Genomic DNA, 24475 nt, shown 5'->3' with positions numbered 1-24475 from the left:
GGCAAAATAGCTGGTAGGCTGCTGCTACCTTGCCCCACACGTTGACGATCCTCTGGTTATTAGAAACAAGAGGATCGTCGCAAACACTCACCCACGCCTTTGACAGCGCAACATTCTCCTCGTCCGTCCACCTTCTGCGTACCGTGGGGTCATCCCCACCCAGCTGAGACGACTCCCCGACCTTCTTTCCCTTGCCCTTCTTCTTTGGGGCGCCACTACCCTGCACTGCCCCCCCCCCCCCGTTTGAACGGGAGTTTCCGGAACTCCGAGACTATCAAACCCCAAATCCGACAAAGCAAAATCATCAAAACCGTTCGGCGTGAACTGCGCATCCGTTGGGGTCGATGTATGCGATGAAGCAGTCAAAAATCAAAACAGGGGTGATAGACGTCCCCCCGCGTCACCTGCGTCGCCGGTACGCCCCCCAGCGTCCCCTGCGTCGCCGAACCTCCCCCGGGTATCATCTGCATATTGGGTACCCACCCCGGCATCATCTGCATATTGGGTGCCCAACCCCGCATCGCCGGGAACTCCCCCGGCGGACTCCCTCCGGTCGGCATCCCAGGTAGCATCTGCTGCCACGGGTACATGTTGTAGTACCCGGGCATCTGATTCCATCCGCCTCCAACGGGGATTGGGGGAGTTTGAGAACCGCTCGTCCCTGAACTAGGCTCGTTGTTCAGATCCATTTCTCGGTGTTGATCTTGTACAGAAATTAAGATAGAGAGAGTACTCGTTAATACAAGTGGTGCGAATGAAAATGAAGTGCAAATCGCGTATATATAGTGTTTCGAAAATTAAAAATAAAAAATAAAAAATCCGCTGGGCTATGAGTTGGACGATCCGGGCGCTGCAATGGAGCCGAGCGGATCACCCAGCGCATAGCCCAGCGGTTTTTGACCGCCTAGCGCTAGGCGAAATTGATATCCGGAAAACCGCTCGGCGGTTTTCGGATCCTCCAATGGTTCGCCTAGCGACCGCCTAGCGCCGGCGCTCGGCTAGGCGGTGCGCTAGGCGCCATTGTGGATGCTCTAAGCACAAAATACGATCAAAAGGTCGGCAACCGGTGCTGAACAATACTTGCTCCACCAAAGTTCCACTCAGAATTCCAAACATACATATTGAAATATAACAGACATGAAAACAAATGTATCCATTATGTACAACCTTGTCCAGCAAAACAACTATGTCCCTGCAGTTGGCAGTGCTGCCATGAATGAGTTGTAAGATGATTCCAGGTCGAAGTGCAGCTGCCGAGCCTGCTGCTCAGTAAGCTCATCTGCTGCACCCATTTTCGATAACCTGGCAATCCAATCCCGCATCTTTGTCTTCCCCTCAAAATCATGTGGCAATATAGAAAGCTTATTGAGAGAAGCAGAGAGATCAGACAAGAGCGGGTGGACCTGATCAACAGCAACCATGTTTAATTTCAAGGAGTCCATAGCAGTAATAAAATTCTGCACGCATTCGGCCACAATGGCAGCCGATGTAGTATGTGTTGTGGCAGCAGCCGCCCTGTGCTCAACGGTTGCAGGAACCCCAGATGTCACAAGCCGGTTTATGGCTGCAGGACAATCCATCTGGTAAGTATCGTGAAACCTCTCAACGCTAGGCACAATGTCTTTCAACGTGGAAGACAGCGTTCTGAAATGGGCGATCAACTTTTGGCATTCGACCTCATACTCCGCTGGAGATATCACGTCCCGCACATAAGCTTTCTCAAGCTTCTCGGTTGCCTTAATAATCGCAAAGAGCTCAGCGAAATTTTCATACATCTCCCTTTCGCGCTTGTCGTTCCATAGCTTAACCTCCATATAGCATAGATATGTATGTAGATATCGGACTGGAGAAGAGAACGGGACACGCGCAAAAAGAAGCACACTTTTATCACTGCAAGCTCAAAAACCAAACATCAGATTCATAATCCTCAATACATTGCCAATTATTCCCAGAAGAATAGAATTACACGCTCGAAACAGTAGGAAGAAATCCCCAATTTGCAGGTGGCAACTTAAAAATAAGCGAATAAACAGGGGCAGGTTTCTACAAATTTAAAATTCGCTACAATCCATATCAGATCAATGAAAAAATTACTGTGCACTCAAAACCTATATTAAAAAGGTCATTAAATTCCGAAACCCTATATTCATCGCTTGGATGGAGCTTCATAATCCCGGAATTTTCTAGGATCGAGGAAGAAACAAATCATCGCCCAGAAGCGACATAATACTCTTCCACAAGACTATGGAGTAAAATATAAACAGATCAAATTTATCTCAGAACATAGGTTTCACCGGAAGAGCCATAACAAAGAACGAAATCCAACAAATTAAAATCTAGAGAGAGATGGAAGAACTTACAGGGAAAAAAGACGCGGTTTGAATTATGGGAAGAGTGTTGCAGATTGGAGAGCAGGTTTTATGCCAGTCTGAGATTGCGTGTGGGATTTAATCATTAGTATTTCAGAATAAATTATTCATAGTCGTCTTCCTTCTCTTGCAGTCTTCCACTTCGTTTTCGCTGTCGAAAAATAGCTATTCATAAATTGCCTGTAGAAAATCGCTATTCATAATCATAAATCGGTAGTGTGAATCGCAGTCCTATATAAGAGCATCTCCAGTGGGCGGATGTCCGACCACTCGGACATCCACTAGGACATCCCAAAAACACCTTCTGTCACGTCACTAGGACATCCCACCCTATTGCCACATCACTAGGACATCCCCTGCATAATCCTTCATTCCCATCGCCCTTCCCACTAGGACATCCCGCAATAAAAAAAATCACAATAATTTAATTTTAATATAAACAAAAAGTACGAGAAAGCAAAATACGGGAAAAATTACGGAAAACCAAAAAACGGGCAAAAATACATAGTCATAAAACATAAAAAAAAAGAGAATTTAGAAAAAAAGTAAAATACATAGTCATGAAAAAAAGAAAAATACATAGTCCAACATCCCCGACTCACTCCGCGCTGTCCTCGTCGCTCGTGCCGCCTCCGCTACCAGTGCCGCCCCCGTCGCCCGCGCCGGGCCCGTCGTCCCCTCCGCTTATCTCAGCGCCATCATCTCCAATGGGTGGCATCCCCAAATCGCGCCGACATCCATCGATGACATCCTTTAACATCCTCTTGTACGTCGCATCGGTCGTGCCATGCCACCTATGCATGGTCCGGATCAAGCTTTGGGTGATTTGCGCGCGGGCGAGGCGGTCGATATCTTCCGCAGGAGCAGGGGCCTCCGATTCGACCTCGAACGACCCGCTTCCGCTGCTGCTTCCCCGACCCCTCCGCTGCGCTGCTTTTTGCCCAACTGGGCGACGACGACGGCGAGCGTCTGATTGAGGTAGCGGGGACACCTCATCGGCTTCTGGGAGCTCGTGCGAATCAGCACTGCTGCTGTATTCACCGGAAGCGTTGATCTTCGTCCGCTTCGCCCAGCCCGATTCGACACCCCCACAAAACTTTGGGGAATCCTTCACCACGAGGAAGGCCTCCCACTGGTCGAATTGTTTGAACTTCAAGGCTCTGTCGGGGTACTGAGCAAAGGCACGGCTCCGGACATCCTCCTCGGACATGCCGCTGCTTGCCTGACGGAGATTGTTTTGGTAGAGGCCAGCAAATCGACTAAGCTTAGGCCTCAAACGCTCCCACTGTTTCCGGCACTGTTCGGGAACGCGACGCTTCGCCCCAGCCGGTTTGTGTGTGTGTTAGGCTTCAGCGATCCGATGCCACAGTTTGTCAATATGCTGGTTGGCACCGACATAGGGATCCTCGACAATTGCCACCTACGCCTTTGCAAGCGCAACGTTTTCCTACGGGCTCCAGACCGTCCTCTTTCCCGTCTCTTCCTCATCCTCCTCCTCTGCCACCGTTCGAGAGGAAGAGCCCGGGGCTTTCCCCTTGCCCTTGCCACGTCCCGTCCCCCTGCCCCTGCTCCTACCCCTTGCAGCTGCCCCCACATCATCGGGAGTCTCCCTGATTGGAGATAGCCCCAACTCCTCAAAAGAGAAAGTTTCCAAGCCGGTGAACTGAGTCTCCGGAACATAAGTGGAGGGGGTATCAGTAGACAGCGTATCCATCACGGGCCGATACACATCGTCCGCTAGTGGTTCAGGACCCCTGCCACCCCCTCCCCCAGGTATCATCCCGGGCATCATCCCCGGCATCATCCTCGGCATCATCCCGGGCATCATCCCCGGCATCATCCCACCCATACCCATACCCGGCATCATCATATTTGGGGTCATGCCCCCCATCCCCATACCCGGCATCATCATATTTGGGGTCATGCCCCCCATCCCGGCTGCCCTCGGCATCATACCACCCATACCACCCATCCAATTGTACATATAAGGGGACATCATCCCACCCATTCCACCCATCCCCGACATTCCCGGAACCGTTGACGCACTTCCGCTAACGTTTCCCTCCAGATCGATGGGAAATGTCGGAGTCTGCGACTCGCTCGTGGCCGGGGAGTTCCTATCGTTCTCCATTAGGTAGAAATGAAATTTGTAGTAAAAGAAGAGAGAAACTTATTAACACAAGTGGTGCAAATGAAATGAAGTTCAACGAGCCGTATATATAGAATTTAAAAAAAAAATAATTATCGGACGTCCGACCCTCGCCACAGGGGCGGACGTCCGCCCGCCCGTCGCCGGGACGTCCGAGGACACCCGACGTCCTCACGGGACGTCCGTACCCGACCTTCGACCCCCCAACGGCGGACGTCCCGGTAGCCCTTTCGCGTGTCCGACCGGACGTCCTACCGGAAGGCAGTCACTGGAGATGCTCTAAAATAGCGGTGAAATATAATTTAGAATTGAGTAAGGAGATTATTTAGCCAGGGCTATAACTAATTATCTTATAATTATACAATTTAGTTGTGGGATTGAATTTCATAAATCAAACACACTGCATATTTAATCCCGGATAACACACTACATATTTAATCTCGAATACAATTTTGCAAACTGAACAACCCTTAATGTATTTATTTTCTATAGTCAAATGTTGAAATTGCAATTCAATACAATATCTACAAAGGTTCGATTATAGCCAGCCCGGGCAAAATGGGTATATGCAGATACTCATACCCAACCTGGCCCCATTATCCCACTTGATACTCGTCCCATGAACAAATCGGGTATGATGCCTATGTTGGATATCCAGGTAAACATGTCCAAGATGTTGAACTGTCAGTTCCGGTTTCAGAAAATCTCAAACTGGAACCGAACCGAACCTTGGGCATATTTCATGGTTACGATTCTGGTTTGAAAACTACAAGTTTCGGTTTTGGTTTTGAACCGGTGGTTTCCGTCGATGTAGTTCAATTTCAAACCGTTGATTTATGGCGGTTTTTTGCGATTCCGGTTCAATTACACGGTTTTTTTCTGATTTTTTGTGATTCTGGTTTGGAACCGGCGGTTCTAGAATTTTGGAACCTGAACGGCCTACGGTTTCAAATAGTAATGCGTAGGAATCTCTATATCCCGACACTCAATACTTGTGGTATTCTCACCCGATTGTAGTCCAATAAAATTGATTACAAAACATATACCATCTATCAAAAAAATCATGTAGTACGAATCTTACTTTGTGTCGGTCATCAAGTAGGTAGTCACGGTTGGTGACGGAGGCGGCGTCGAGCGGAAGGCGGTGACAGCGACCTTAATGCTTGGCATTGGCATCGAACATAGGAAGGTTGTCGTCCGGTGGTGACGAGTGAATGCAGATGAAACAATAGGGTTTGTTAACTCATTTGTGTAAAATTAAAAGATAAGGTGAAAATGAAATTACAAAGCCCTAATCTATTTATTTGTCAACTTATTTTGTAATTAATTATGTCTTTTGGGTATAAACAATACCCGACAATCCCCGAAAGGCACTACCCCATACTCACCCGTTTTCGATTTTGTCAACTAGCAGATACCGGATACCTGTCGACTATCGGCTATTGGGTCGGGAAATACCCAATTCTTGCTACCCATTTTGTTAGGCCTAATTACTGATATTATTTTTCTTATTTGGATCGTTTGATGTATTTATCAATTCCTACTAATAATGCTGATTAAATCAACCAGATCCACTCGTAAGGTATGTGGATCGTGTGGTTAATTAGCTTTCTGAATCCGGTCCAAACCGTAAATATACTGATCTAGCCCTATTTATACACACTAATATACTACGTACATCATATAGTATGTTTGGTCTTAATTTTCCTTTCTTGAATAGATAATGATTCATGAAAGAATTGCTCCTTCAAGTATAATTGAATTTATAAAATATTACGGGTCTTGGGCTCGTGGACGACCTAAATTAATTTGTTCCTAATCTATTTAGTGATTGCAATTTCACAGTATTCAGAAAACATGAATTATCTCTGGGCCAAGTTAAACTGTTGGGCTTTTGATTTATAAATTTCATTTAAAGATGGGTTTTATTTGCTGGATTATTTTTTGAATATTTGTATGATCCCCAAATCCAGATATTCTGTTAGTTTGCGGTTTACACAGTACTACTTCACCAGAAACCACTCTGTAGCTTCCCCAATTTGTCAACTCAAACAACACACCAAGTTTATCATAGCAAGTTTCTGCTGGCAGTCTTCCTACAAGATTCAGTCGGTAATTTCTCAACTCAAGTTTTAATCCTATTTACACTGTAGAAATTTTGCTATTAATCTCCTTTAATTTTGTCATGAACAAGAACCTCATCACTCAAAAATCAGTACGTATTATCTTGCTGTATATCAATAGACAATAGCCACAGCAACCTATTCTCAATCAATTTTGATGTGCAATTTCACTCAGATAAATTTCCATCTAGTTGCTTTAGCATAATCACATTCACCAAAACCATTTCACTTATATTTCCATGATCTGCCAACACTAGTTTTATGTATCGAAAAGAAAATTTTAAACAATAATAACATATGATATAGAGATTGAAAAGAATTAGTAGATTTTTAAAGAGAGAGAAAAGGTAGGGGATTTTTTTTTACCCTTTTGTTGTTGACTGAATTTGGACCCTGGTGATTTGATGAGTGAAAAGAGGAGCTGGAGTTTGTGGATGTTGCCGAGGAGCCATTGGGGAGGAATGGCGCCGGGGGAGCTGGCTTTGGGCGAGAGGGGTGGCAGTGTAGCTGGTTGTGTCAGAGAAGAGGGCAGCGGTTGCATGTTGTTTCGCCTGAATTTTCAAGGAAGTAGATGTGCTGTTGCCATTGTAATGGCGTTCGGCGGGGTGGTGGTTGAGCAGAAAATTTCCTGGGGAATCTATTAGAGTCTAGAGAAGAAGAAGGTTAGATATTTGAGAGGAAGAATTTTAGATTTGTGAAAGGGAAGGGAGTCACAATCTGCAGAGTTGAGAGAGAGAGAGACAGGTGAAGGATAGGAGAGAGGGAGACTTTATGGGTAATATTGAGCTGAAAGTGTTGATTACAGTTAGGCCCAAATTTCGGATTTGATTTAATTTGGAAAGCATTACACTGTTGGGTCTTAGGAAATAAAAGAATAGGAAGATCGGGTGGACCAGAATGAAGAAAATGAATAAGAATTTTTCATTATGATTTCAAAAGTTCTGTTACATTCTTAGAAGTTTACCTTATGATATAAAGTGTTTGATAAATGAGATTTTCCTAAGAGTGAATGAGACCTGAAAAAAACAAATGAAATTACGCTTACAAAGCAGGAGTAATATTAATTGGATATATGAGAATTTTAAAGCATATAAACTTAAAAAATGAAATTATGCACACAAAGTAGAAGCTGAAACTTTTTGTTAGCTATTGGTTTCATCAATTTGTGAGTTGGCTGGGTCTGTGTACAGAGCCCCATTGTACGCATGCATGCAGCATGAGAGTCCTTGTGATTTATATATTCCAAGTTTAGGTAGGCTCTTACTGTCTAGCAAATTGTTCTTCTACTTTGACATAATTAGGTGCGGTGTGATTAAGATCTTAAGTTAATTTTGTTTGCTTGACTTAACTTTAAGTTCAAGTTTAGGAATTGAGTTCGTATTTCATGTAAAACATCATTAATATTGTGTTACAGATTGTGTCGCAAGTGGAGAGACATGGACTGGTGTGTGTCAATGCCCAAAATTGAACTTCACGCGCATCTTAATGGCTCAATCAGGGACTCCACATTGCTGTATGCCCAACTCTCAGATCTTTCATTTCTCTCATTTTCTGCTGATACTACTCAATCTACATTATATTGATAGTTAAATGAGATTTGACCTGGTTTTTCTTTTTAACCGGAAAATTATCATGTGCAGGGAGCTTGCTAGGGAACTAGGGGAGAAAGGTGCTATCATTTTCTCAGACGTCGAGCATGTTATTCTGAAAAGTATGGCAATCCCTTTCTGTTATAATCATGCCCAATTTCGTATTACTGTGTAGTTTTTTCTTAATTATTAAGTAACTTCTCGTTTAGTTTTAATCACAACTGTTGCAAATTGAGATTAGGACCTCCTTTTGTTTGGCATTGATGGATTTAGCCAAGATGAACATTAAATTTGAGGTGAGATGTTGACCTAGAACTGACTTGAATGTTGTGTGTTTCCAGGCGATCGAGCTCTGAATGAAGTATTCAAGATGTTTGATCTGATTCATGTTATTACAACCGACCACAAAACTGTTGCTAGGATAACAAAAGAGGTGAGAGTGCAGATATATTTCAGGTGCTATAGTCCTGTACCCCACGCTTTTCACCCTCTTGTATGATATTCAACTTCATGTGGACAGGTTATTGAGGATTTTGCTGCAGACAATGTCGTCTACCTGGAATTAAGAACGACTCCGAAGGTATGTCATATATTTCTTGAAGACTTCTTGACACATACCTGAGTAAGATAATCTTGTTATTATGCAGTGGCGGATTTAGGGGGCCGGTGGGGGCAGCCGACCCCCGAGCATCCAAAGTGTCTAATTCTGTTACACTTTTTGCCTACGTATGATTTTAAATTTATAATTCTGTGCACTTTTGAAATGCAGAGGAATGATTCTAAAGCTATGAGCAAGCGCTCATACGTGGAAGCAGTTCTAGAGGGCATAAGATCTGTCAATTCAGTTGAGGTAGATCTTTCTGGTGAACTGAAGACAGGTGCTTTTGCACATTCTCATTCCGTGGATGGTTTATGCAATGGCATTGGAAGCAAGAAGATATATGTGAGGCTACTTCTAAGTATCGATCGCCGTGAGACAGCTGAAGCTGCTATGGAAACTGTAAGTTAGTCTATGACCAGAAGAATTCCAGGTTTTAAGTTGTTCGGATCTGGAGAACTTTGGTTTGTTACCTATTTTTGAAGGTGGAGCTTGCTATGGAACTCAAAGATTTTGGGGTAGTGGGCATAGATCTTTGTGGCAACCCTAATGTTGGTCAATGGTAGCTTACACTACTTGTCATACATGATATACACCAACATTCTGTTTGCTTGGAGATGATAAATATCTGATTCTTCCTTGTATAGGCTGACGTTTTTACCAGCATTAGAATTTGCTAAAAAGCAAGGCCTTCCAATTACCTTACATTGTGGAGAGGTGTATTTGATCTATCCCTTCTATAATTTCATTTCTCATGGTGCCAAAATTGCTGTTATTCTAAGCATTTTTTCTACAACCTAGTTGTTTATAGGTACCCAATCCAGTTGAAATTCATGCAATGCTAGATTTTCTTCCCAAGAGAATCGGGCATGCCTGTTGCCTTGAAGATGAAGACTGGAAGCTTTTGAAAAGACTTGAAATTCCAGTAAAGTTTTCTTTTCTTCTGCGCTTCTCTTTTTTCTTTCTCCATCTTATCTTCTTCTTCTTTTTGGGTGACTTGTGGCCGCATTTTTTTTGTTGTGTAAGAAGGCATGCTTAATATATATTACTCGGTTTATGCTCATTACAAACGCCCCACTCATTTGTTTCGTTGCATTCCTAAACTTGTTTAAAAAATGAACATAGATTACATGGTTATGCTCATTACAAATACCCCAACCATGTTTTAACAATATTGCTAAAATAGTCTTTAAATATAAACATAGATCGCCATTGGCTGTTGCATCATGTGTTGTGTTTGCGCTTATGTAATATTTATGTTCCTGATTAACTGTTCATTCAAACTAACAGGTGGAGATTTGTTTGACATCCAACATTAAAACTGAAACTATTGCTTCTGCAGATGTTCACCACTTTGGTTAGATTCCACAACCCTTTCCGAATTTTGTTTTGAGGTTCCATGCTAGTATGGTTTGAATGTTGGTGATCTCAAATGTGCTATACTAATTTCACATTGATGAAAAGAAAAGAAAAATTACTAAATACAGAGTTTGTAAGAGCTTCATGTTTCTTGCAGCTGATCTATACAAATCAAACCATCCTCTGATTTTGTGCACTGATGATTGTGGGGTCTTCTCTACCAGTCTATCTGCTGAGTATGCCCTTGCCTCATCTGCCTTTGGTAGGTCTACCTATTTTGTATTTTGGTTACGTGAATTTGATTCTACGCCCTGGTTTAGCATCATGAATATTTTTAATGTTTTCTTCTCTCTTTCTGATATCAAGGTCTTGGAAAGAGGGAGATGTTTCAGCTTGCGCAAAAAGCCATAGACTTCATTTTCGCAAGTGAGAGAGTAAAGGAAGATTTGAAGGCTACTTTTGCCTCAGCTCACACCAAACTCAACTTGTAATCTGCTCAGTGAATTGAACTCTCTTAAACAAAGAATTTGTTTAGCTAACGTTGTAGGTTACCAGTGCGCAAAATGAGCAAAGGTTTAAATCACTGCAAGGGGAAGATATGATGCAGTTGAATGATTACAAATTAAACTAGGCTGGTTTCAGATTATTAAATTATCCACTACTGTAACTAAAGTCATTCCCTTCAATTGCACTCTTGAGATATCATCATTTTGAGCACTACCTCTCAAGTAAGATAAGGCATGTAAATATATGCGGTGTGTTTTTTTTCGATTTTGCATCTTTTTTAGGTGGACCAGGTAAGTTGCAATGCATGCGTAATTATGGCCTGATTCTAAACTTAAAGAGGGATGAGTTGTGCTGTGCTGTGCTGTGCTGATATAACCCCTTGCAATAGCAGCATAATCATTCCATCCTTGCTGTAAAACGGCAGATGATGTAGATGCTTCTGTGACCAGCAGAAGTCTCATGCTCTCCGATTTAAGTAGATTTGAACGGCAGGAAAAGACGAGGAGATCGACTAGACCAAAAACCAAGGGCTCAAGCTCAATCATACACACTTGATCTTGATCATGAGCGGTGGGAGGGTGCTGTTGGAGGTGGGCACGCGAGGCACCATGGGATCACTTGTGAAGAGGGAGATGGACTACTTCAGAAAAGTCGACTTGGAGCGTGCTGAGACCAGCTCTCAAGAGAGGCCTTCTAGATGGGGGGGTGGCTTCAGATTTTCAATGTTGAATTGGAAAAGGAAGAAGAGGAGGAGCAGTGGGATCTGCTCCGTCGTTGAAGTTGCTCACGGAGACCGTCTCAATGATATTCCTGGTTATGATTATCTTAACCTTAAAGTTGATTCGCAGAGATATGATGTCTAGTTTTTGGCTTATAAGTAGAGTATGTAGCATGTTCATCAATTATATATCAGTCATATTTTTAAGTTTGTTTAATTCAAATACAAGATAGTAACCCATGTCGAAAAATATAGTGTATTCAGACTAGTCTTGAATCTGGTCTTACATTGGATTCATAACTGCAATATTTGATTTAGGTTTCACGAATTAAAAATATAAAAAAGATTGAAATGAATTTGAACCCGACGTGAATCGAACAAACAACCTTCTGATCTGGAGTCAGACGCGCTACCATTGCGCCACGGATCCTCGGTGTTAATTCACCATCTAATTAATTAATAGATACATTGCTCCTTAGCTAGATGTCTATCAATACATTTGTAGACTTATTTTATCCTATTTCAACTGATATACTCTTATGTGTGTATCTTATGGCTGTCGGGAACCTTTATTAATGCAATTCTCTTCAAACTTGTGTCCAAGTGGTCCAAATATTTTAAAGAAAGAGGCAAAAAGTTGTAGCTATAAGCCTATCACCAAAGTCTATTGTATATTCCAAAGATTAAAAAGGAATAAGAAAAGAATAAACCTTAGCCGTTTATGTCGATCGTATTGTTTTCCGCACCAGCAAGTTCTGCTTCTTTCGTCCTGTAATAGGAGTCATATTTGGTTAAGCCACGGATTTCTAAGAAATATAAATAAAAATAAGTTAAATTAATTAGTGAAATATGAGTCTCACTTATATATTTTAGTTTTATAATAAAATGTGAGTTGAATAAGTTGGTGGAATGTGTAACCTATTTACCATTTATGGTAAAAGTGTAATACTCCTTCCGTCCCATAAAAATATGTGCACTTTCCATTTTCGTCCGTCCCACAAAAATATGTGCATTCCATTTTTGTAAAGTTATATCAATTTAATAATATAGGTCTCACTATCCACTAACACTGCTCTAACTACCATTTTCTTCATCTCTCTTACTTTACCATACAATTCTCCTCATCTCTCTTACTTTACCAATTTTGTCATAATTCCTATGTCATACCTAATGCCCATATTTTTATAGGACGAAGGGGGTATAACTTTTATTGTGGGACGGATAAAAATAACAAAATAAGACTCTTATTGGAACGAATGAAGTATTAGATATATTTGCAAAAATATTTTTACACATTTCTAAACTTTAATACTACTATAATATATCTAAAATGATATTTACACTTTCTAAATTAATTTATTGTTCAAAATGCCCTAAGAAGCTATTTTAGACTAGTTCATTAAAAGGAGATTACAATTTTCTAACATTTAACATTTTTTGTTGCGTATATTAAATTTTTCCATTGATACACTTTTTCTCTCATCATTCGAATTAGATAAACTCTTTTCTTCCCCACTAGAGAAATGGTGTGTCAATGGAATATTTAATACTTCCTCCGTCCCTAAAGAATATTCACGTTTGATTTGGTATGAGTTTTAATGCAAAATTAAAAAGATAAGAGAGATAGAGAAAAAAGTAATTAAAGTATTGTTAATGGAGAATAGGTCACACCTTATTAGAGTGAAAAAAGTTTCCAAAATTGGAAAGTATATTCTTGTGAGACGGACTAAAAAGGAAAGAGTGCATTTCTCGTAAGACGGAAGGAGTATATGCAAAAAATGTCAAATGTTAAAAATTGCTCATCTAACTTTTAAATTAAGGTTGTCAGAGTCATGCTGGTTGGATTATTACCAGCCTTATAATATTTTCATGTCTAATAAAAATAGTTGTATATATACTCTTATATAAATATAGTAAATAATTGACAACAAGTACAAAATTTAATAAAAATAAAAAATTTAAATAAAAAGGTACACATAAAAATTAAGAGGGAACATCTTTTTTGGTCCACGAACTTTACCAAAGTATCATTTTAGGTCCGTGAACTTTGAAAATATCATTTAAGGTCCACCAACTATGAGTTAATATCATTTGAAGTACTTTTTACTATTTCTAAGTTTTTTGGATGAAAATACCCTCAATACCTTAAAGGGTGTATATTTTTAATAAACTTATCATATACTCATATTTTTTTATAAATATCTTTACAATATATTTTTGACAAATTTTCTAAATATAATTTGGCCTTCAATATTATCATTTAATTTTGTGACATGCAAGAAAAGATCTTTATTCAATTTTTATTATTAAAGAAAAGTTATGTATTCAATTTTTAAAAAAATTAATATAAAAAATTGAAGAAGCAATTTTACTTGCATGTCACAAAATTAAGTGATAATATTTAAGGTCAAATTATATTTAGAAAGTTTGTCAAAAATATATTGTAAAGATATTTATAAAAAAATATGAGTATATGATAAATTTATTAAAAATATATACACTTTAAGGTATTGAGGGTATTTTCGTCCAAAAAAACTTGGAAATAGTAAAAAATACTTCAAATGATATTAATCTATAGTTGGTGGACCTTAAATGATATTTTCAAAGTTCACGGACCTAAAATGATAATTTGGCAAAGTTCGTGGACCAAAAAAGATGTTCCCTCTAAAAATAAAAATGACTGGAGTAAATCATATAAAGTGGACTTCTGAATCTTATCGAAGAGTGTGCATGTGTAAAAATGCGTATGTGCATGGAACTATTTTGTGCATGAAAAATATATACTCCCTCTGTCCCAGATACTTCGGGTCAGTTTGACCTGACACGGGTTTTAAGAAATGTTTGTTTGACTTTGATTTAAATGAAGGTAGGTAGTGAAAATGGAGCCCACCTTGTTACTTTTTCATTGCCAATTTTATGGAAAACTTGAATTAGTTTTAATGTGAGTATAATTAAATTTTTTTGGTTCAATGTTTAGTTTTTAATTAATGTGGATTAAATGGCAGAATTGAAAAATGCTCAACAAACTTAAACAAACTGCTCTAAAAAAATGGACAACCTGTGCAGTTTACAAATTAAACATGCTGCTCAATTTCTTCTTTCATACAACTCCACAACATACAACATCTCAATGAGAGTTTAATCAAATTACACACAAAAGATTTTTGGGAGGGAAATGCCAAAACCCACAATACTCTAACCAAATTTTTAGGAGGGAACTTAGTAGGGAAATGCCAACTACCACTACCTATAAAAGGACTACCTACACAACAAAAGGAGAGTTTTAGAAGTATTGCCCTCAGAAAATTTTCATCATAGGGCTATGGATTCTGCTGCTGGTGAAACTGCCGGAGCCACGGCCAGAGACATTGCCGGAGATCAAGGCAAGCGAATCATAGGAGTGGACACCAAGAATCTGATAGCACAAATCCTGCTACAAGCGAGCCTTTTAGGTAAAATACCATATGAAAGTTTTGTCAAAACAGCAAATGACTTTGGAGTGAGCAGGAAGACAGTCCATCGAATCTGGGCAGAGGCCAGCAAGCAAATCCAAAGTGGTGAACCTGTGAGCATAAAAGATCGTGTTAAAGGCTTCAAGCGCAATGATGAAATTAAGATAGATCAAATCAGGGTAAGAGCTCTTTCAGTCCTTGAAAGATCTAGCATCCGCAAGATGGCTTTCAAGCTAGATTTAAGTAAGAGCACAGTAGGCAGGATGGTGAAATGTGAACTTCTGAGGCCACACACAAATGTTGTTAAGCCGCTGCTTACTGCCGCAAACAAGGTATCAAGAATGAAATGGGCTCTCACTCATGTTCAGCCTGTTGTTAACAATGGTATGCTCAAATACCACACAATGCACAACGTAGTGCATATAGATGAAAAATGGTTTTTCATGACAAAGACTACGGATAGATACTACCTGCTGCCAGATGAGGAAGAACCATATAGGTCATGCAAGTCAAAGAGGTTCATCACAAAGGTGATGTTTATGTGTGCAGTGTGTAGACCATACTTTGGAGAAAGTGAAGATGTCATATTTGATGGAAAAATAGTCATCTTTCCATTCACAAGACAAGAGCCAACAATGAGAAAATCAAAGAACAGACCAAGAGGCACCTTGGAGACCAAGCCCATTCAATCAGTGAACAAGGATGTAATGAGAGAATGCCTTATTCATAAGGTACATTGTTTTTGCATCAATTTTTTATTTCAAACTGTATCAAATCATACTCCAGACCTCACACACTGAGGTAATGATGCAGATCATACCAGTAATCAAGGCTAAATGGCCAGATAACATAAGCAAGGAAATATTCATCCAACAAGACAATGCCAGACCTCACATCAGCCATAATAATGCAGAATTTCAGTCAGTTGCAAACACAGATGGGTTCATATTCCATATCATTTGCCAACCAGCTAACTCTCCTGATTGTAATGTGTTGGATTTAGGATTTTTCAGGGTCATCCAGTCTATACAGGATGACAAATTGGCTCGGAGAGTGGATGAGTTGGTGGCTAATGTGCAAGCAGCCTTTGATGAACTTAGTGCAGGAACACTGAACAATGTTTTTCTGACTCTTCAAGGATGTTTAACAGAGATTTTGAAGGAGAAAGGGGGGGATGGCTACAAAACTCCACACATTAACAAAGAAAGGTTGACAAGGCTGGGGATACTGCCAAAGACATTGGAGGTTGAAGAACATATAGTGAAGGCTGCAGTGATATACCTCCAACAGTCTGAAAATAATGAGATCACCTCATATGACATCTCAGGTATCAGTAGAGCTGTAGGGTTCTAAGATCGGTAAGTTAGGAAGCATTTTTTGGTAGTTGGATGTGGAAGCCTCAAGATTAGGTATGGCTTATGCTATCAACTGTTTTTTGTACACTTTTATAAAGCCTCCAAACCTACATGTATAGGGGTGGCTTCTAAAATCCTAATCCCTCAGAACATTGTCATCATAGGGCAACCTCCAAACCATACATGTGTATGGGGTGGCTTCTAAGGCTGCATAGCTAACAAAACAGCCTCCTAACCATGTAAAGGGGTGGCTGTTGTAATGTCAATGTATGGTTTTTATTTCCCTAAGATATTGCTGTTTATATCAACTCACAAATAAGCCTCCTAACCAAACAAGAGGGGTGGCTTAATAATCAACACATATCTGTAATAGCAACACACTGCAAATCATCACAGGGGTATGATTAACACAATTAACAGCAACATTCAATCAGCAAACCACAGCAGCCAACACAACATCAAACCACAGCCTCCAGCATACACAAACAACCACAGCAGCCAACACAACATCAGACCACAGCCTCCTGTATACACAAACAATCACAGCCTCCAACCCAACTAAAACACAGCCACCAACCCATACCAACAAACCACAGCCTCCAACCCAACTAAAACACAACCACCAACCCATACCAACAAACCACAACCTCCAACCCATACCAACAAACCACAACCTCCAACCCAACTAAAACCACAGCCACCAACCCATACCAATAAACCACAGCCTCCAACCCAACTAAAACCACAGCCTCTAACCCAAACCAACAAAGCCCAACCGCCTACCCAATCGGAAAAACAATAAAAGTGAGGGACAACATATTTAGATTAAATCTAAAAACCCAGGCAGCAAAATGGCGAGCATCTGCCTCTCAAAGTCCGAATACACGACGGGAGGGGCTTGAGCTGGATCGGCGGATGAGGCTGGTGGACCATAGGTGGGGGTGGCTGGTGGTGGCACACGGTTGTAGAGTGGGGCTATTGGTGGCGACCCGTAGTAGGGACAACCACAGTCCAAGTAATCGATGGCGGAGTGAGAAGGCCATACATCAACGAGAATGAAGGATTCCAGTTGGGTTTCGGGGACAATAGTGTCAGCTAGGGTTCCGGCGACGAAAGAGTCGTCGATGGCGGAAGCAGAACCCCACATATACTCCGCCGTCTCTGGGACGACGAGATCATCCAGATCGGCAGATAAAATGCCAGGAGGAGAGTCGGGGTAATCACCCATCGCCGTAGATCTAGGATTTTCAAATGGCGTAGGTCCAGTATTTAGACCTGATGGGGTTTGAATTTGTGTGGAAGCGGATGAAAATGGTGGAGGAATGGTGTAGATCTAGGGTTTTCAGAGGGAGATTATAGAGGAAGAAGGGGAATCGGTTGGAGGTTGTGTGGAGTAATGAAGAAGGAGATCAAATGAAGTGGAGTAAATGGTGTGATTGGGGTAGGCGAAAGTGCAATTAAGAGGAAGAAGGGGAATCAGTTGGAGGTTGTGTGGAGTAATGAAGAAGGAGATGAAATGAAGTGGAGTAAATGGTGGAATTTGGGTAGCCGAAAGTGAGATTAAGAGTGGAGTAATTTGTTGCCATAAATGGAAAGTTTGAAGTGGGACAAATTATGTGGGACGGACCAAAATGGAATACTAGGATAAATTATCTGGGACGGAGGGAGTATACAATAGTAGGATCCTAAATTAAGATTATAAAAATAAAAGTAATTATAATTTGAGTATAATATTATTGCATGCACGTGTTCACTAGTTCATAGTGTCACCAATCTCATGCGACAAGTTTTAATTAGACAAAATAAGTAGCATGCATTTGTGCTACATATTTAAATAATTTTATACTTCCTTCATCCCTTAAATTTTATCACATTTTCTATTTTCGTCCGTCCCATAAATTTTTATCACATTTCACTTTTTACTATTTTTAGTAGTGAGCCTCATATTCCACTAACTCATTTTCACTCACATTTCATTATAAAATTAATATAAAAAATAGGACTCATTCTCAACTAACTTTTTCAACTCAATTTCTATTATTTCTTAAAATCCGTGCCCGGCAAAGTGTGACAAAATTTGTGCAACGGAGGGAGTACTATATAATCCATAAATATATTAATATCAGTTAATATTATAAATCATACTACTATCAATTATTGATTCAATATCAGTTTATTGTTTTATGAATATCAGTTTATTACTCCATGTAGTTTCTAACTTAATATCAGTAATTGATATGTTTTGTGATCCAACCCATACTAATGTAATGATTTTCGGTTCTCATTTTAAAAAAATGTTCTCACTATAACCATTCCCTATTACTATAAGATACTCCCTTCGTCCAATTAGGAGTTTCATTTCTTTTCGACACAAGTTTTAAGAAATGTTAAAAAACAGTTGGTGGAAAAAAGTTAGCAAAATATAAATCTCACTTGTACTATATAATACTACATCTGTCGCGCTTAAGATGACACATTTTTCTTTTTAGTTTGTCTCAACAAAAATGACACATTTCATTTTTTGGAAACTTTATCTCTCCAATTAAATCACCCACACTTTTTCTCACTCCTATTAAAATATTCATCTTTCTTTTTCTCTCTATTTTAATACTTACACTCACATTTTCTCTCTCAAATTAAATACTTTAACCAATAACACTCCTAAAATCTTGTGCCGGTAAAAAATGTGTCGTCTTAGCCGAGACGGAGGGAGTATTAATTTTAAATTAAATGTGAATGGAATGCGTTAGTGAAAATGTTGAATGTTGGACCTTATTACCAATTGTAGTAAAAAATGATCAAGACTCATATTCAAGGTCGGATTAAAATGGTAAAAAATGAAACTCCTAACTGCGGACGGAGATAGTATGATCTATAATCCTACGCGGGATGAGAAATGTAATTTTGATTGTACTATCTAAAATTAATTATAAATACATTGGAATGAAGATGAATTAATTTAATTAACGCTAATTTTCGAAGTAAAGTGCCAAAATGTATTCTAGGAATAGAGATACTAGTAGACGTATATTGTATTCTTCTCTTCTTTTTATTTTTTCTATATTGGTCAAATCTAGTTCTCATTAATTTCATATGTTTTATTTTTAAAATAAAATCTCTGCTTTTACTTATTTTTCATTGCTGAAAGGAAATTGAGAAAAAACAAGAAAAGTAAATATAAAGTTATTTTGAAAAAAATGATATCATATACTAGTAAAATATTTGAAGGGGATGCCTCATGAATCAAGTTAGGTTACTATAAATTGCTATCCACAAAAATTACAAAATTATACATATTCTAAAAGTATAAATGCTGCAAATACTCTATATTTAATTCTCATAAATCCTAATGAACTAGTACTATTATTTTGCATGTTATTTTCTATTCAAACATAGATGTCAATTTTTATGTATATAAACAAGTTTTTTCATATAAAGAATAACTCAACTAATTTTTTATTCAAATAGAGCTTGTTTTTAAATTATAAATAACTTTTTCATGTTCTTTTCAAAAGAACAACACAATCTTACTTTTGTAATTAAGAAAATTTTCATATTGGCTTAGTCCAAAAATCAATATTTAGAGCACCCGCAACGCGGGCGAGCTGCGGGCATTCCGCGTTTCGTTCCTTCGGAACGAAACCGTAGCGGAACGCGTTACGGCGCTGCGTTTCGTCGCGGTTCCGTTCCCATGCCGTCCCGGGTGCCGTCGGCACGAGACGCGGCACGGTCTGTGCCGCCACGTGCCGAGGCGACGTGGCGGCCTCCCATTCGACGCGTGACGCCCACTCGCTGCCCCGCGAGTGGGCGTCGTCACGATGACGCAATAATTCGTTTTTTTTTAATTCGAATTTAATAAATAAAAAAATTGCAACGGTATTGTTACCGTTTTTTTTCGTTATTTATTTATTTATTTATTTATTTTTAATTTATTTACTCTATAAATACTCATATTTCATACTCATTTCACTCACAAACACACATCTATTCCTCTCAAATCCTCTCTATTTCCACCTCAATTTTCATCTCAAATCAACTCTGTTTTTCTTCTCCCAAATTTAATCAAACTAATGGATCCTTTTGAACAAATGCGTCAAATATTGGAACAATCACTTGAAGAAGATCGACGACGGGAGGAGGAAGAAGCCGCGCCGCCCCAACGACGCTCCCGTACGTACATCCATCGTAACCGGGAGGAAGCCGCCGCAAGGTTAGTACGTTACTACTTCTGCGATAACCCGGTTTGGGGAGATACGTACTTCCGTCGCCGTTTCCGCATGGGGAAACCGTTATTTCTCCACATCTCCAATACTTTGGCAGCCCGGGAAGAGTTCTTCCAGGAAGGGTTCGACGCGGTCGGCCGTCCCAGCCACACGACGCTGCAGAAATGTACTGCAGCAATCCGCCAGCTTGCGATTGGACAAACGGCCGATATGTTCGACGAATACCTCCACATCGGAGACAGCACTGGGCGAATGTGCTTGCTCAAATTCTGCAAAGGCGTCCGGGCAGCCTTCACCGACGAATTTCTCCGGAGGCCAAGCACGACCGATTGTCAGCTCCTGCTCGACCTTCACGAAACAGTGCACGGATTCCCCGGGATGCTCGGCAGCGTCGATTGCATGCACTGGCAATGGAAGAATTGCCCAGTGGCGTGGAAGGGGTCCTACACGAGCGGCCACAAAGGCACCCACCCAACCGTTATACTCGAGGCCGTTACCGACTACCGCCTTTGGATCTGGCACGCGTACTTCGGGGTTCCCGGGTCGAACAACGACGTAAACGTGCTCCACCAGTCCGACCTTTTGACCGAAGTTTTGGATGGTAAAGCGCCGGCCATCAACTTCCTCGCCAACAACCGGCTTTATAAAATGGGGTACTATCTCGTTGATGGCATCTACCCGAAGTGGCCTACCTTCGTGAAGACGTCCAGTGGGTCTGCGAACCCAAAGCAGGCTCTTTTTGCGCATAAGCAGGAGGCCGCTCGCAAGGATGTGGAGAGGGCGTTCGGGGTTCTCCAAGCGCGCTTCAACATCATCAAAGCCCCGGCTCGTACGTGGTTCATGGAGAACATGGTCGACATCATGTATACGTGCATAATCTTGCACAACATGATTGTCCAAGACGAAGGACCCGAGGCGGGAAATTGGTTCGACCCCGAATCCCCCGGAAGCTCAACCGCAAGTAGTCCGCCTCGAAGTGGAGCGCATCCGTCTATACAAGAACGGTTATCTATTCGTGCAAGGACACACGACTCTAGCGCACACACCCAACTCCAACAGGATCTAATTGAGCACATTTGGGCAAACTTTGGCGGATGAAATTATTAAAATTGTGTAATTTTATTTTTTTAGGATTTTAATTATGTGCTTTTTATTTTTTTAAGTTTAAGTTGTAACTTTGTTTTAATGTTGTGTGTTTTTTAATAAAGTGTGTTTGTTTTAATTGAATTGAGTTGGAAATAAAAATAAAAAATGAAATTGAATGAATAGTAATTTAAGGAACGGTTAAGGAACGGAGGGTGGTTGCAGGTTCCGTTCCTTAGTTAAGGAATGGAGTAAAAAAGTACAGTGGGGCCCGCAAATAGTAGTTTAAGGAACGGTTTAGGAACGGTATAGGAACGGCGTTGTGGATGGCCTTAATAATTTCGTTCGATTATAATGACTAATTATCATATAATTATCTATCTAAAATTAAGTAGTATAATTATTTTAGTTGAAGCGGATAATTATGACTAATTATCACATAATTATCCATATAGCATTAAACCTAAATATAAACAAATTTAATTATGTGATATAATTTTACAAACCAGACTGCCCAATATATATAATTTTCTAAACTGTAGAATATATTAAAACAATCTAATATATTCTACAAATATTGTTCAAATTAATATACCATGATTTTGTGTGGATAAATTTCTGTGAATCTGTCGAGGTTTTAGATTGAAGATTGATTTGATCAGAAACAAGAACACAAGTAACACTCGGGTTTACGTGGTTCGGCAATTTGCCTACGTCCACGGAAGGGATGAGATGTTTATTACTATCACTCCTTTTGGTGGTTACACAGAGATGGAAACAAGAAGATGAAAACTTTACAAGAGCTACTTCACTCTACAATGGTGATTCACACACACACAACTTTTCTTCCTTCTTTACTCACACTCTCTCTGATCTTGAAAACTTCCCGTTGATGAATGAGGAAAACTGCCTCCCTTTATATCAAGCTGAAAACGACCTTCGAAGTTAGTTACCAACTAACTCTGCTCTCTCTTTTAGCTTAGATCCCATGCAACGCTTTATCCATGCACCCTCGACTTGGTGAGCTGCATTGAACGAGCCACGTACTCATTCCACACTCGTCCATGTCACGGCCGCATCTCACAGAATCTTTTAAACAAGGAAGCAAAATTTATTTCTAGATTTAAATAAGTAGTCCTACTTTAGTTATTTTTCTTATAAAAGTCCTACTGCACGTATGATTCTTATCTTTTTCGAGTTTTAACTTCTAAGAGCATCCTTAACGCTAAGGGGCCGGGCCGCACTTGGGTCCCGGCCCGCGTCGATGGAGGAGAGGAAGTTCCTGCCCAGGCCGGTCCCGGGGCCGCAGTTGCGGCCTGAGGGCGCGCCTGGGGTCCGACCTGACCGGCGTTGGAGGTGCTCTTTTTCCGGTCCCGGGCCCCAATTTCAGGTTTCTTTTGCATTTGGGAGAGGAAGGAGGGGGAGGGGGAGAGGAAGAAGAGGGCGACGATTTCTGGTTTCTTTTGCATTTGCACCCCCAATTTTCTCTTTTTTTTTGCATTTTGTAGAAGGATGAAGAGGGGCGAGAGGAAGGGGAAGAAGAGTATTTTTTTTGCATTTTTTTATGTTCTAATTTAATATTTTAGTTTATAATTTATTATTTTTGAATTAAAAATGAATTTCTCGTGTTATAATTGTTCAATATTTTTTATTTTACGCGTAAAATAGATGGTAAATTGTGAATAGTGCAATTTAATACTTGTGGCACGGATGAAGCCTGCAAGGTTAGAGCAGTTATGGTCTGAGACTCAAATTTAGGGGAATGATGACGTGGAGGGGACTTGGGGCCTGAATTGGGGACGGGGTTAAGGGTGTCCACTATAAGGCGGATACCCCAATAGCCCCGCCCCAGTTTTTGTCCATAGCCCCAATTTTTTTGTCCATAGCCCCATAATTTTGTTTCCGCCATTATGGTGGATACTTCCAATAGCCCCCAAATTTTATAATCAATTTTCATTATAAAATGTTTTTAGTTTCAATCAAGTATAATTAAAATCAGTGCAATGCAAATAATTAGAAAACGAGGTAATTGGGGTCAAATATTCGTTGTATTGCAAAAGGGTAAAAATATACAACGAATATTTAAAATAAAATACAACTAAAAACTCCGCCACCATCTACTCGGTGTCGGAGTCGGCTTCCTCTTCTTCTTCTTCTTCTTCTTCTTCTTCTTCTTCTTCTTCTTCTTCTTCTTCTTCTTCTTCTTCTTCTTCTCCTCCTTCTTCTTCTCCTTCTTCTTCTTCTTCTTCTTCTTCTTCTTCTTCTTCTTCTTCTTCTTCTTCTTCTTCTTCTCCTCCTCCTCCTCCTCCTCCTCCCTCGCTGCTGCCGGCCGCGGTTTCCCCAGGAGCGTCATTAGCCAACCCTAGCCAACGCTCATACCAAGTGATGAGCTTCTTTTAGATGTTCCTGACGTACGGGTCATCGGTGGCCAGTGGCGGAGCCACATAGGAGCAAGGGGGTACAACTGTACCCCCATATTTAGTTGTCTTAATATATAATTGTTGTAGGATTAAACAATAGTCTTAGTGGTCCAGTGGTTGAACGCTTCACTTGCCTTCCTTTGAACTCGTGTTCGATTCCTCGGGTTGCCACCTTCTATCCAATTACCGGCAGCAGTACTGCAGTTCATAGTGTTTTTCTTTTAGCTGAATTATATTCTTATGTGATAGTTTGCAATTTAATTTTTATTTCAATAATATTTTTCATGGCTTAGTATGATTGTTTTAAAATAATTCTAGTATGTGTGTATATTTTTATAGTATTTTATTTTTTATTATTTTCTTTTGTGGATATAGTAGTCATTTTTACGAATATAGCTTGTTAATTTGGTTACATTACTACTCTCTTCGTCCTAATTTAACTAAAGCGTTTCTTTTGGGCATAAATATTGAAAATTTGTGTTATACAAAATAAATAAAGATAAAATAAAATAAAAAAGAGAATAAAGTAG

General features: G+C 40.1%; 2 protein-coding genes and 1 non-coding gene across 3 annotated transcripts; 1 reads left to right on the top strand and 2 right to left on the bottom strand.

Annotated features, from left to right (window-relative positions):
* Positions 1–1070: 1070 nt before the first annotated feature.
* LOC121744869 (vacuolar protein sorting-associated protein 28 homolog 2-like) lies at positions 1071–2557 on the bottom strand. The gene is made up of 2 exons (XM_042138546.1): positions 2361–2557; positions 1071–1890 (listed from the first exon to the last, which is right to left on the bottom strand). The coding sequence occupies exon 2, from the start codon at positions 1812–1814 to the stop codon at positions 1185–1187; it is 630 nt and encodes a 209-aa protein (XP_041994480.1). The 5' UTR covers positions 1815–1890; positions 2361–2557; the 3' UTR covers positions 1071–1184.
* Positions 2558–6456: 3899 nt separating this feature from the next.
* Positions 6457–10919, top strand: LOC121744868 (N6-mAMP deaminase-like). The gene is made up of 12 exons (XM_042138545.1): positions 6457–6630; positions 8056–8154; positions 8282–8352; positions 8572–8663; positions 8751–8810; positions 9000–9230; positions 9314–9390; positions 9476–9545; positions 9640–9753; positions 10119–10185; positions 10345–10449; positions 10554–10919. Exons 2-12 carry the CDS (start codon positions 8078–8080, stop codon positions 10676–10678), a joined length of 1089 nt encoding a protein of 362 aa, XP_041994479.1. The 5' UTR covers positions 6457–6630; positions 8056–8077; the 3' UTR covers positions 10679–10919.
* An 851-nt stretch (positions 10920–11770) lies between these two features.
* On the bottom strand, positions 11771–11842 carry TRNAW-CCA. The gene has a single exon. It is a non-coding gene; the product is annotated as a tRNA-Trp (tRNA).
* Between the last annotated feature and the right edge of the window lie 12633 nt (positions 11843–24475).

Source organism: Salvia splendens, chromosome 8 (assembly GCF_004379255.2).
Source record: "Salvia splendens isolate huo1 chromosome 8, SspV2, whole genome shotgun sequence".
NCBI lineage: Eukaryota > Viridiplantae > Streptophyta > Magnoliopsida > Lamiales > Lamiaceae > Salvia > Salvia splendens.
The sequence above is the reverse complement of the archived record's forward strand: the minus strand, read 5'-3'. Positions and strand labels throughout refer to the sequence as shown.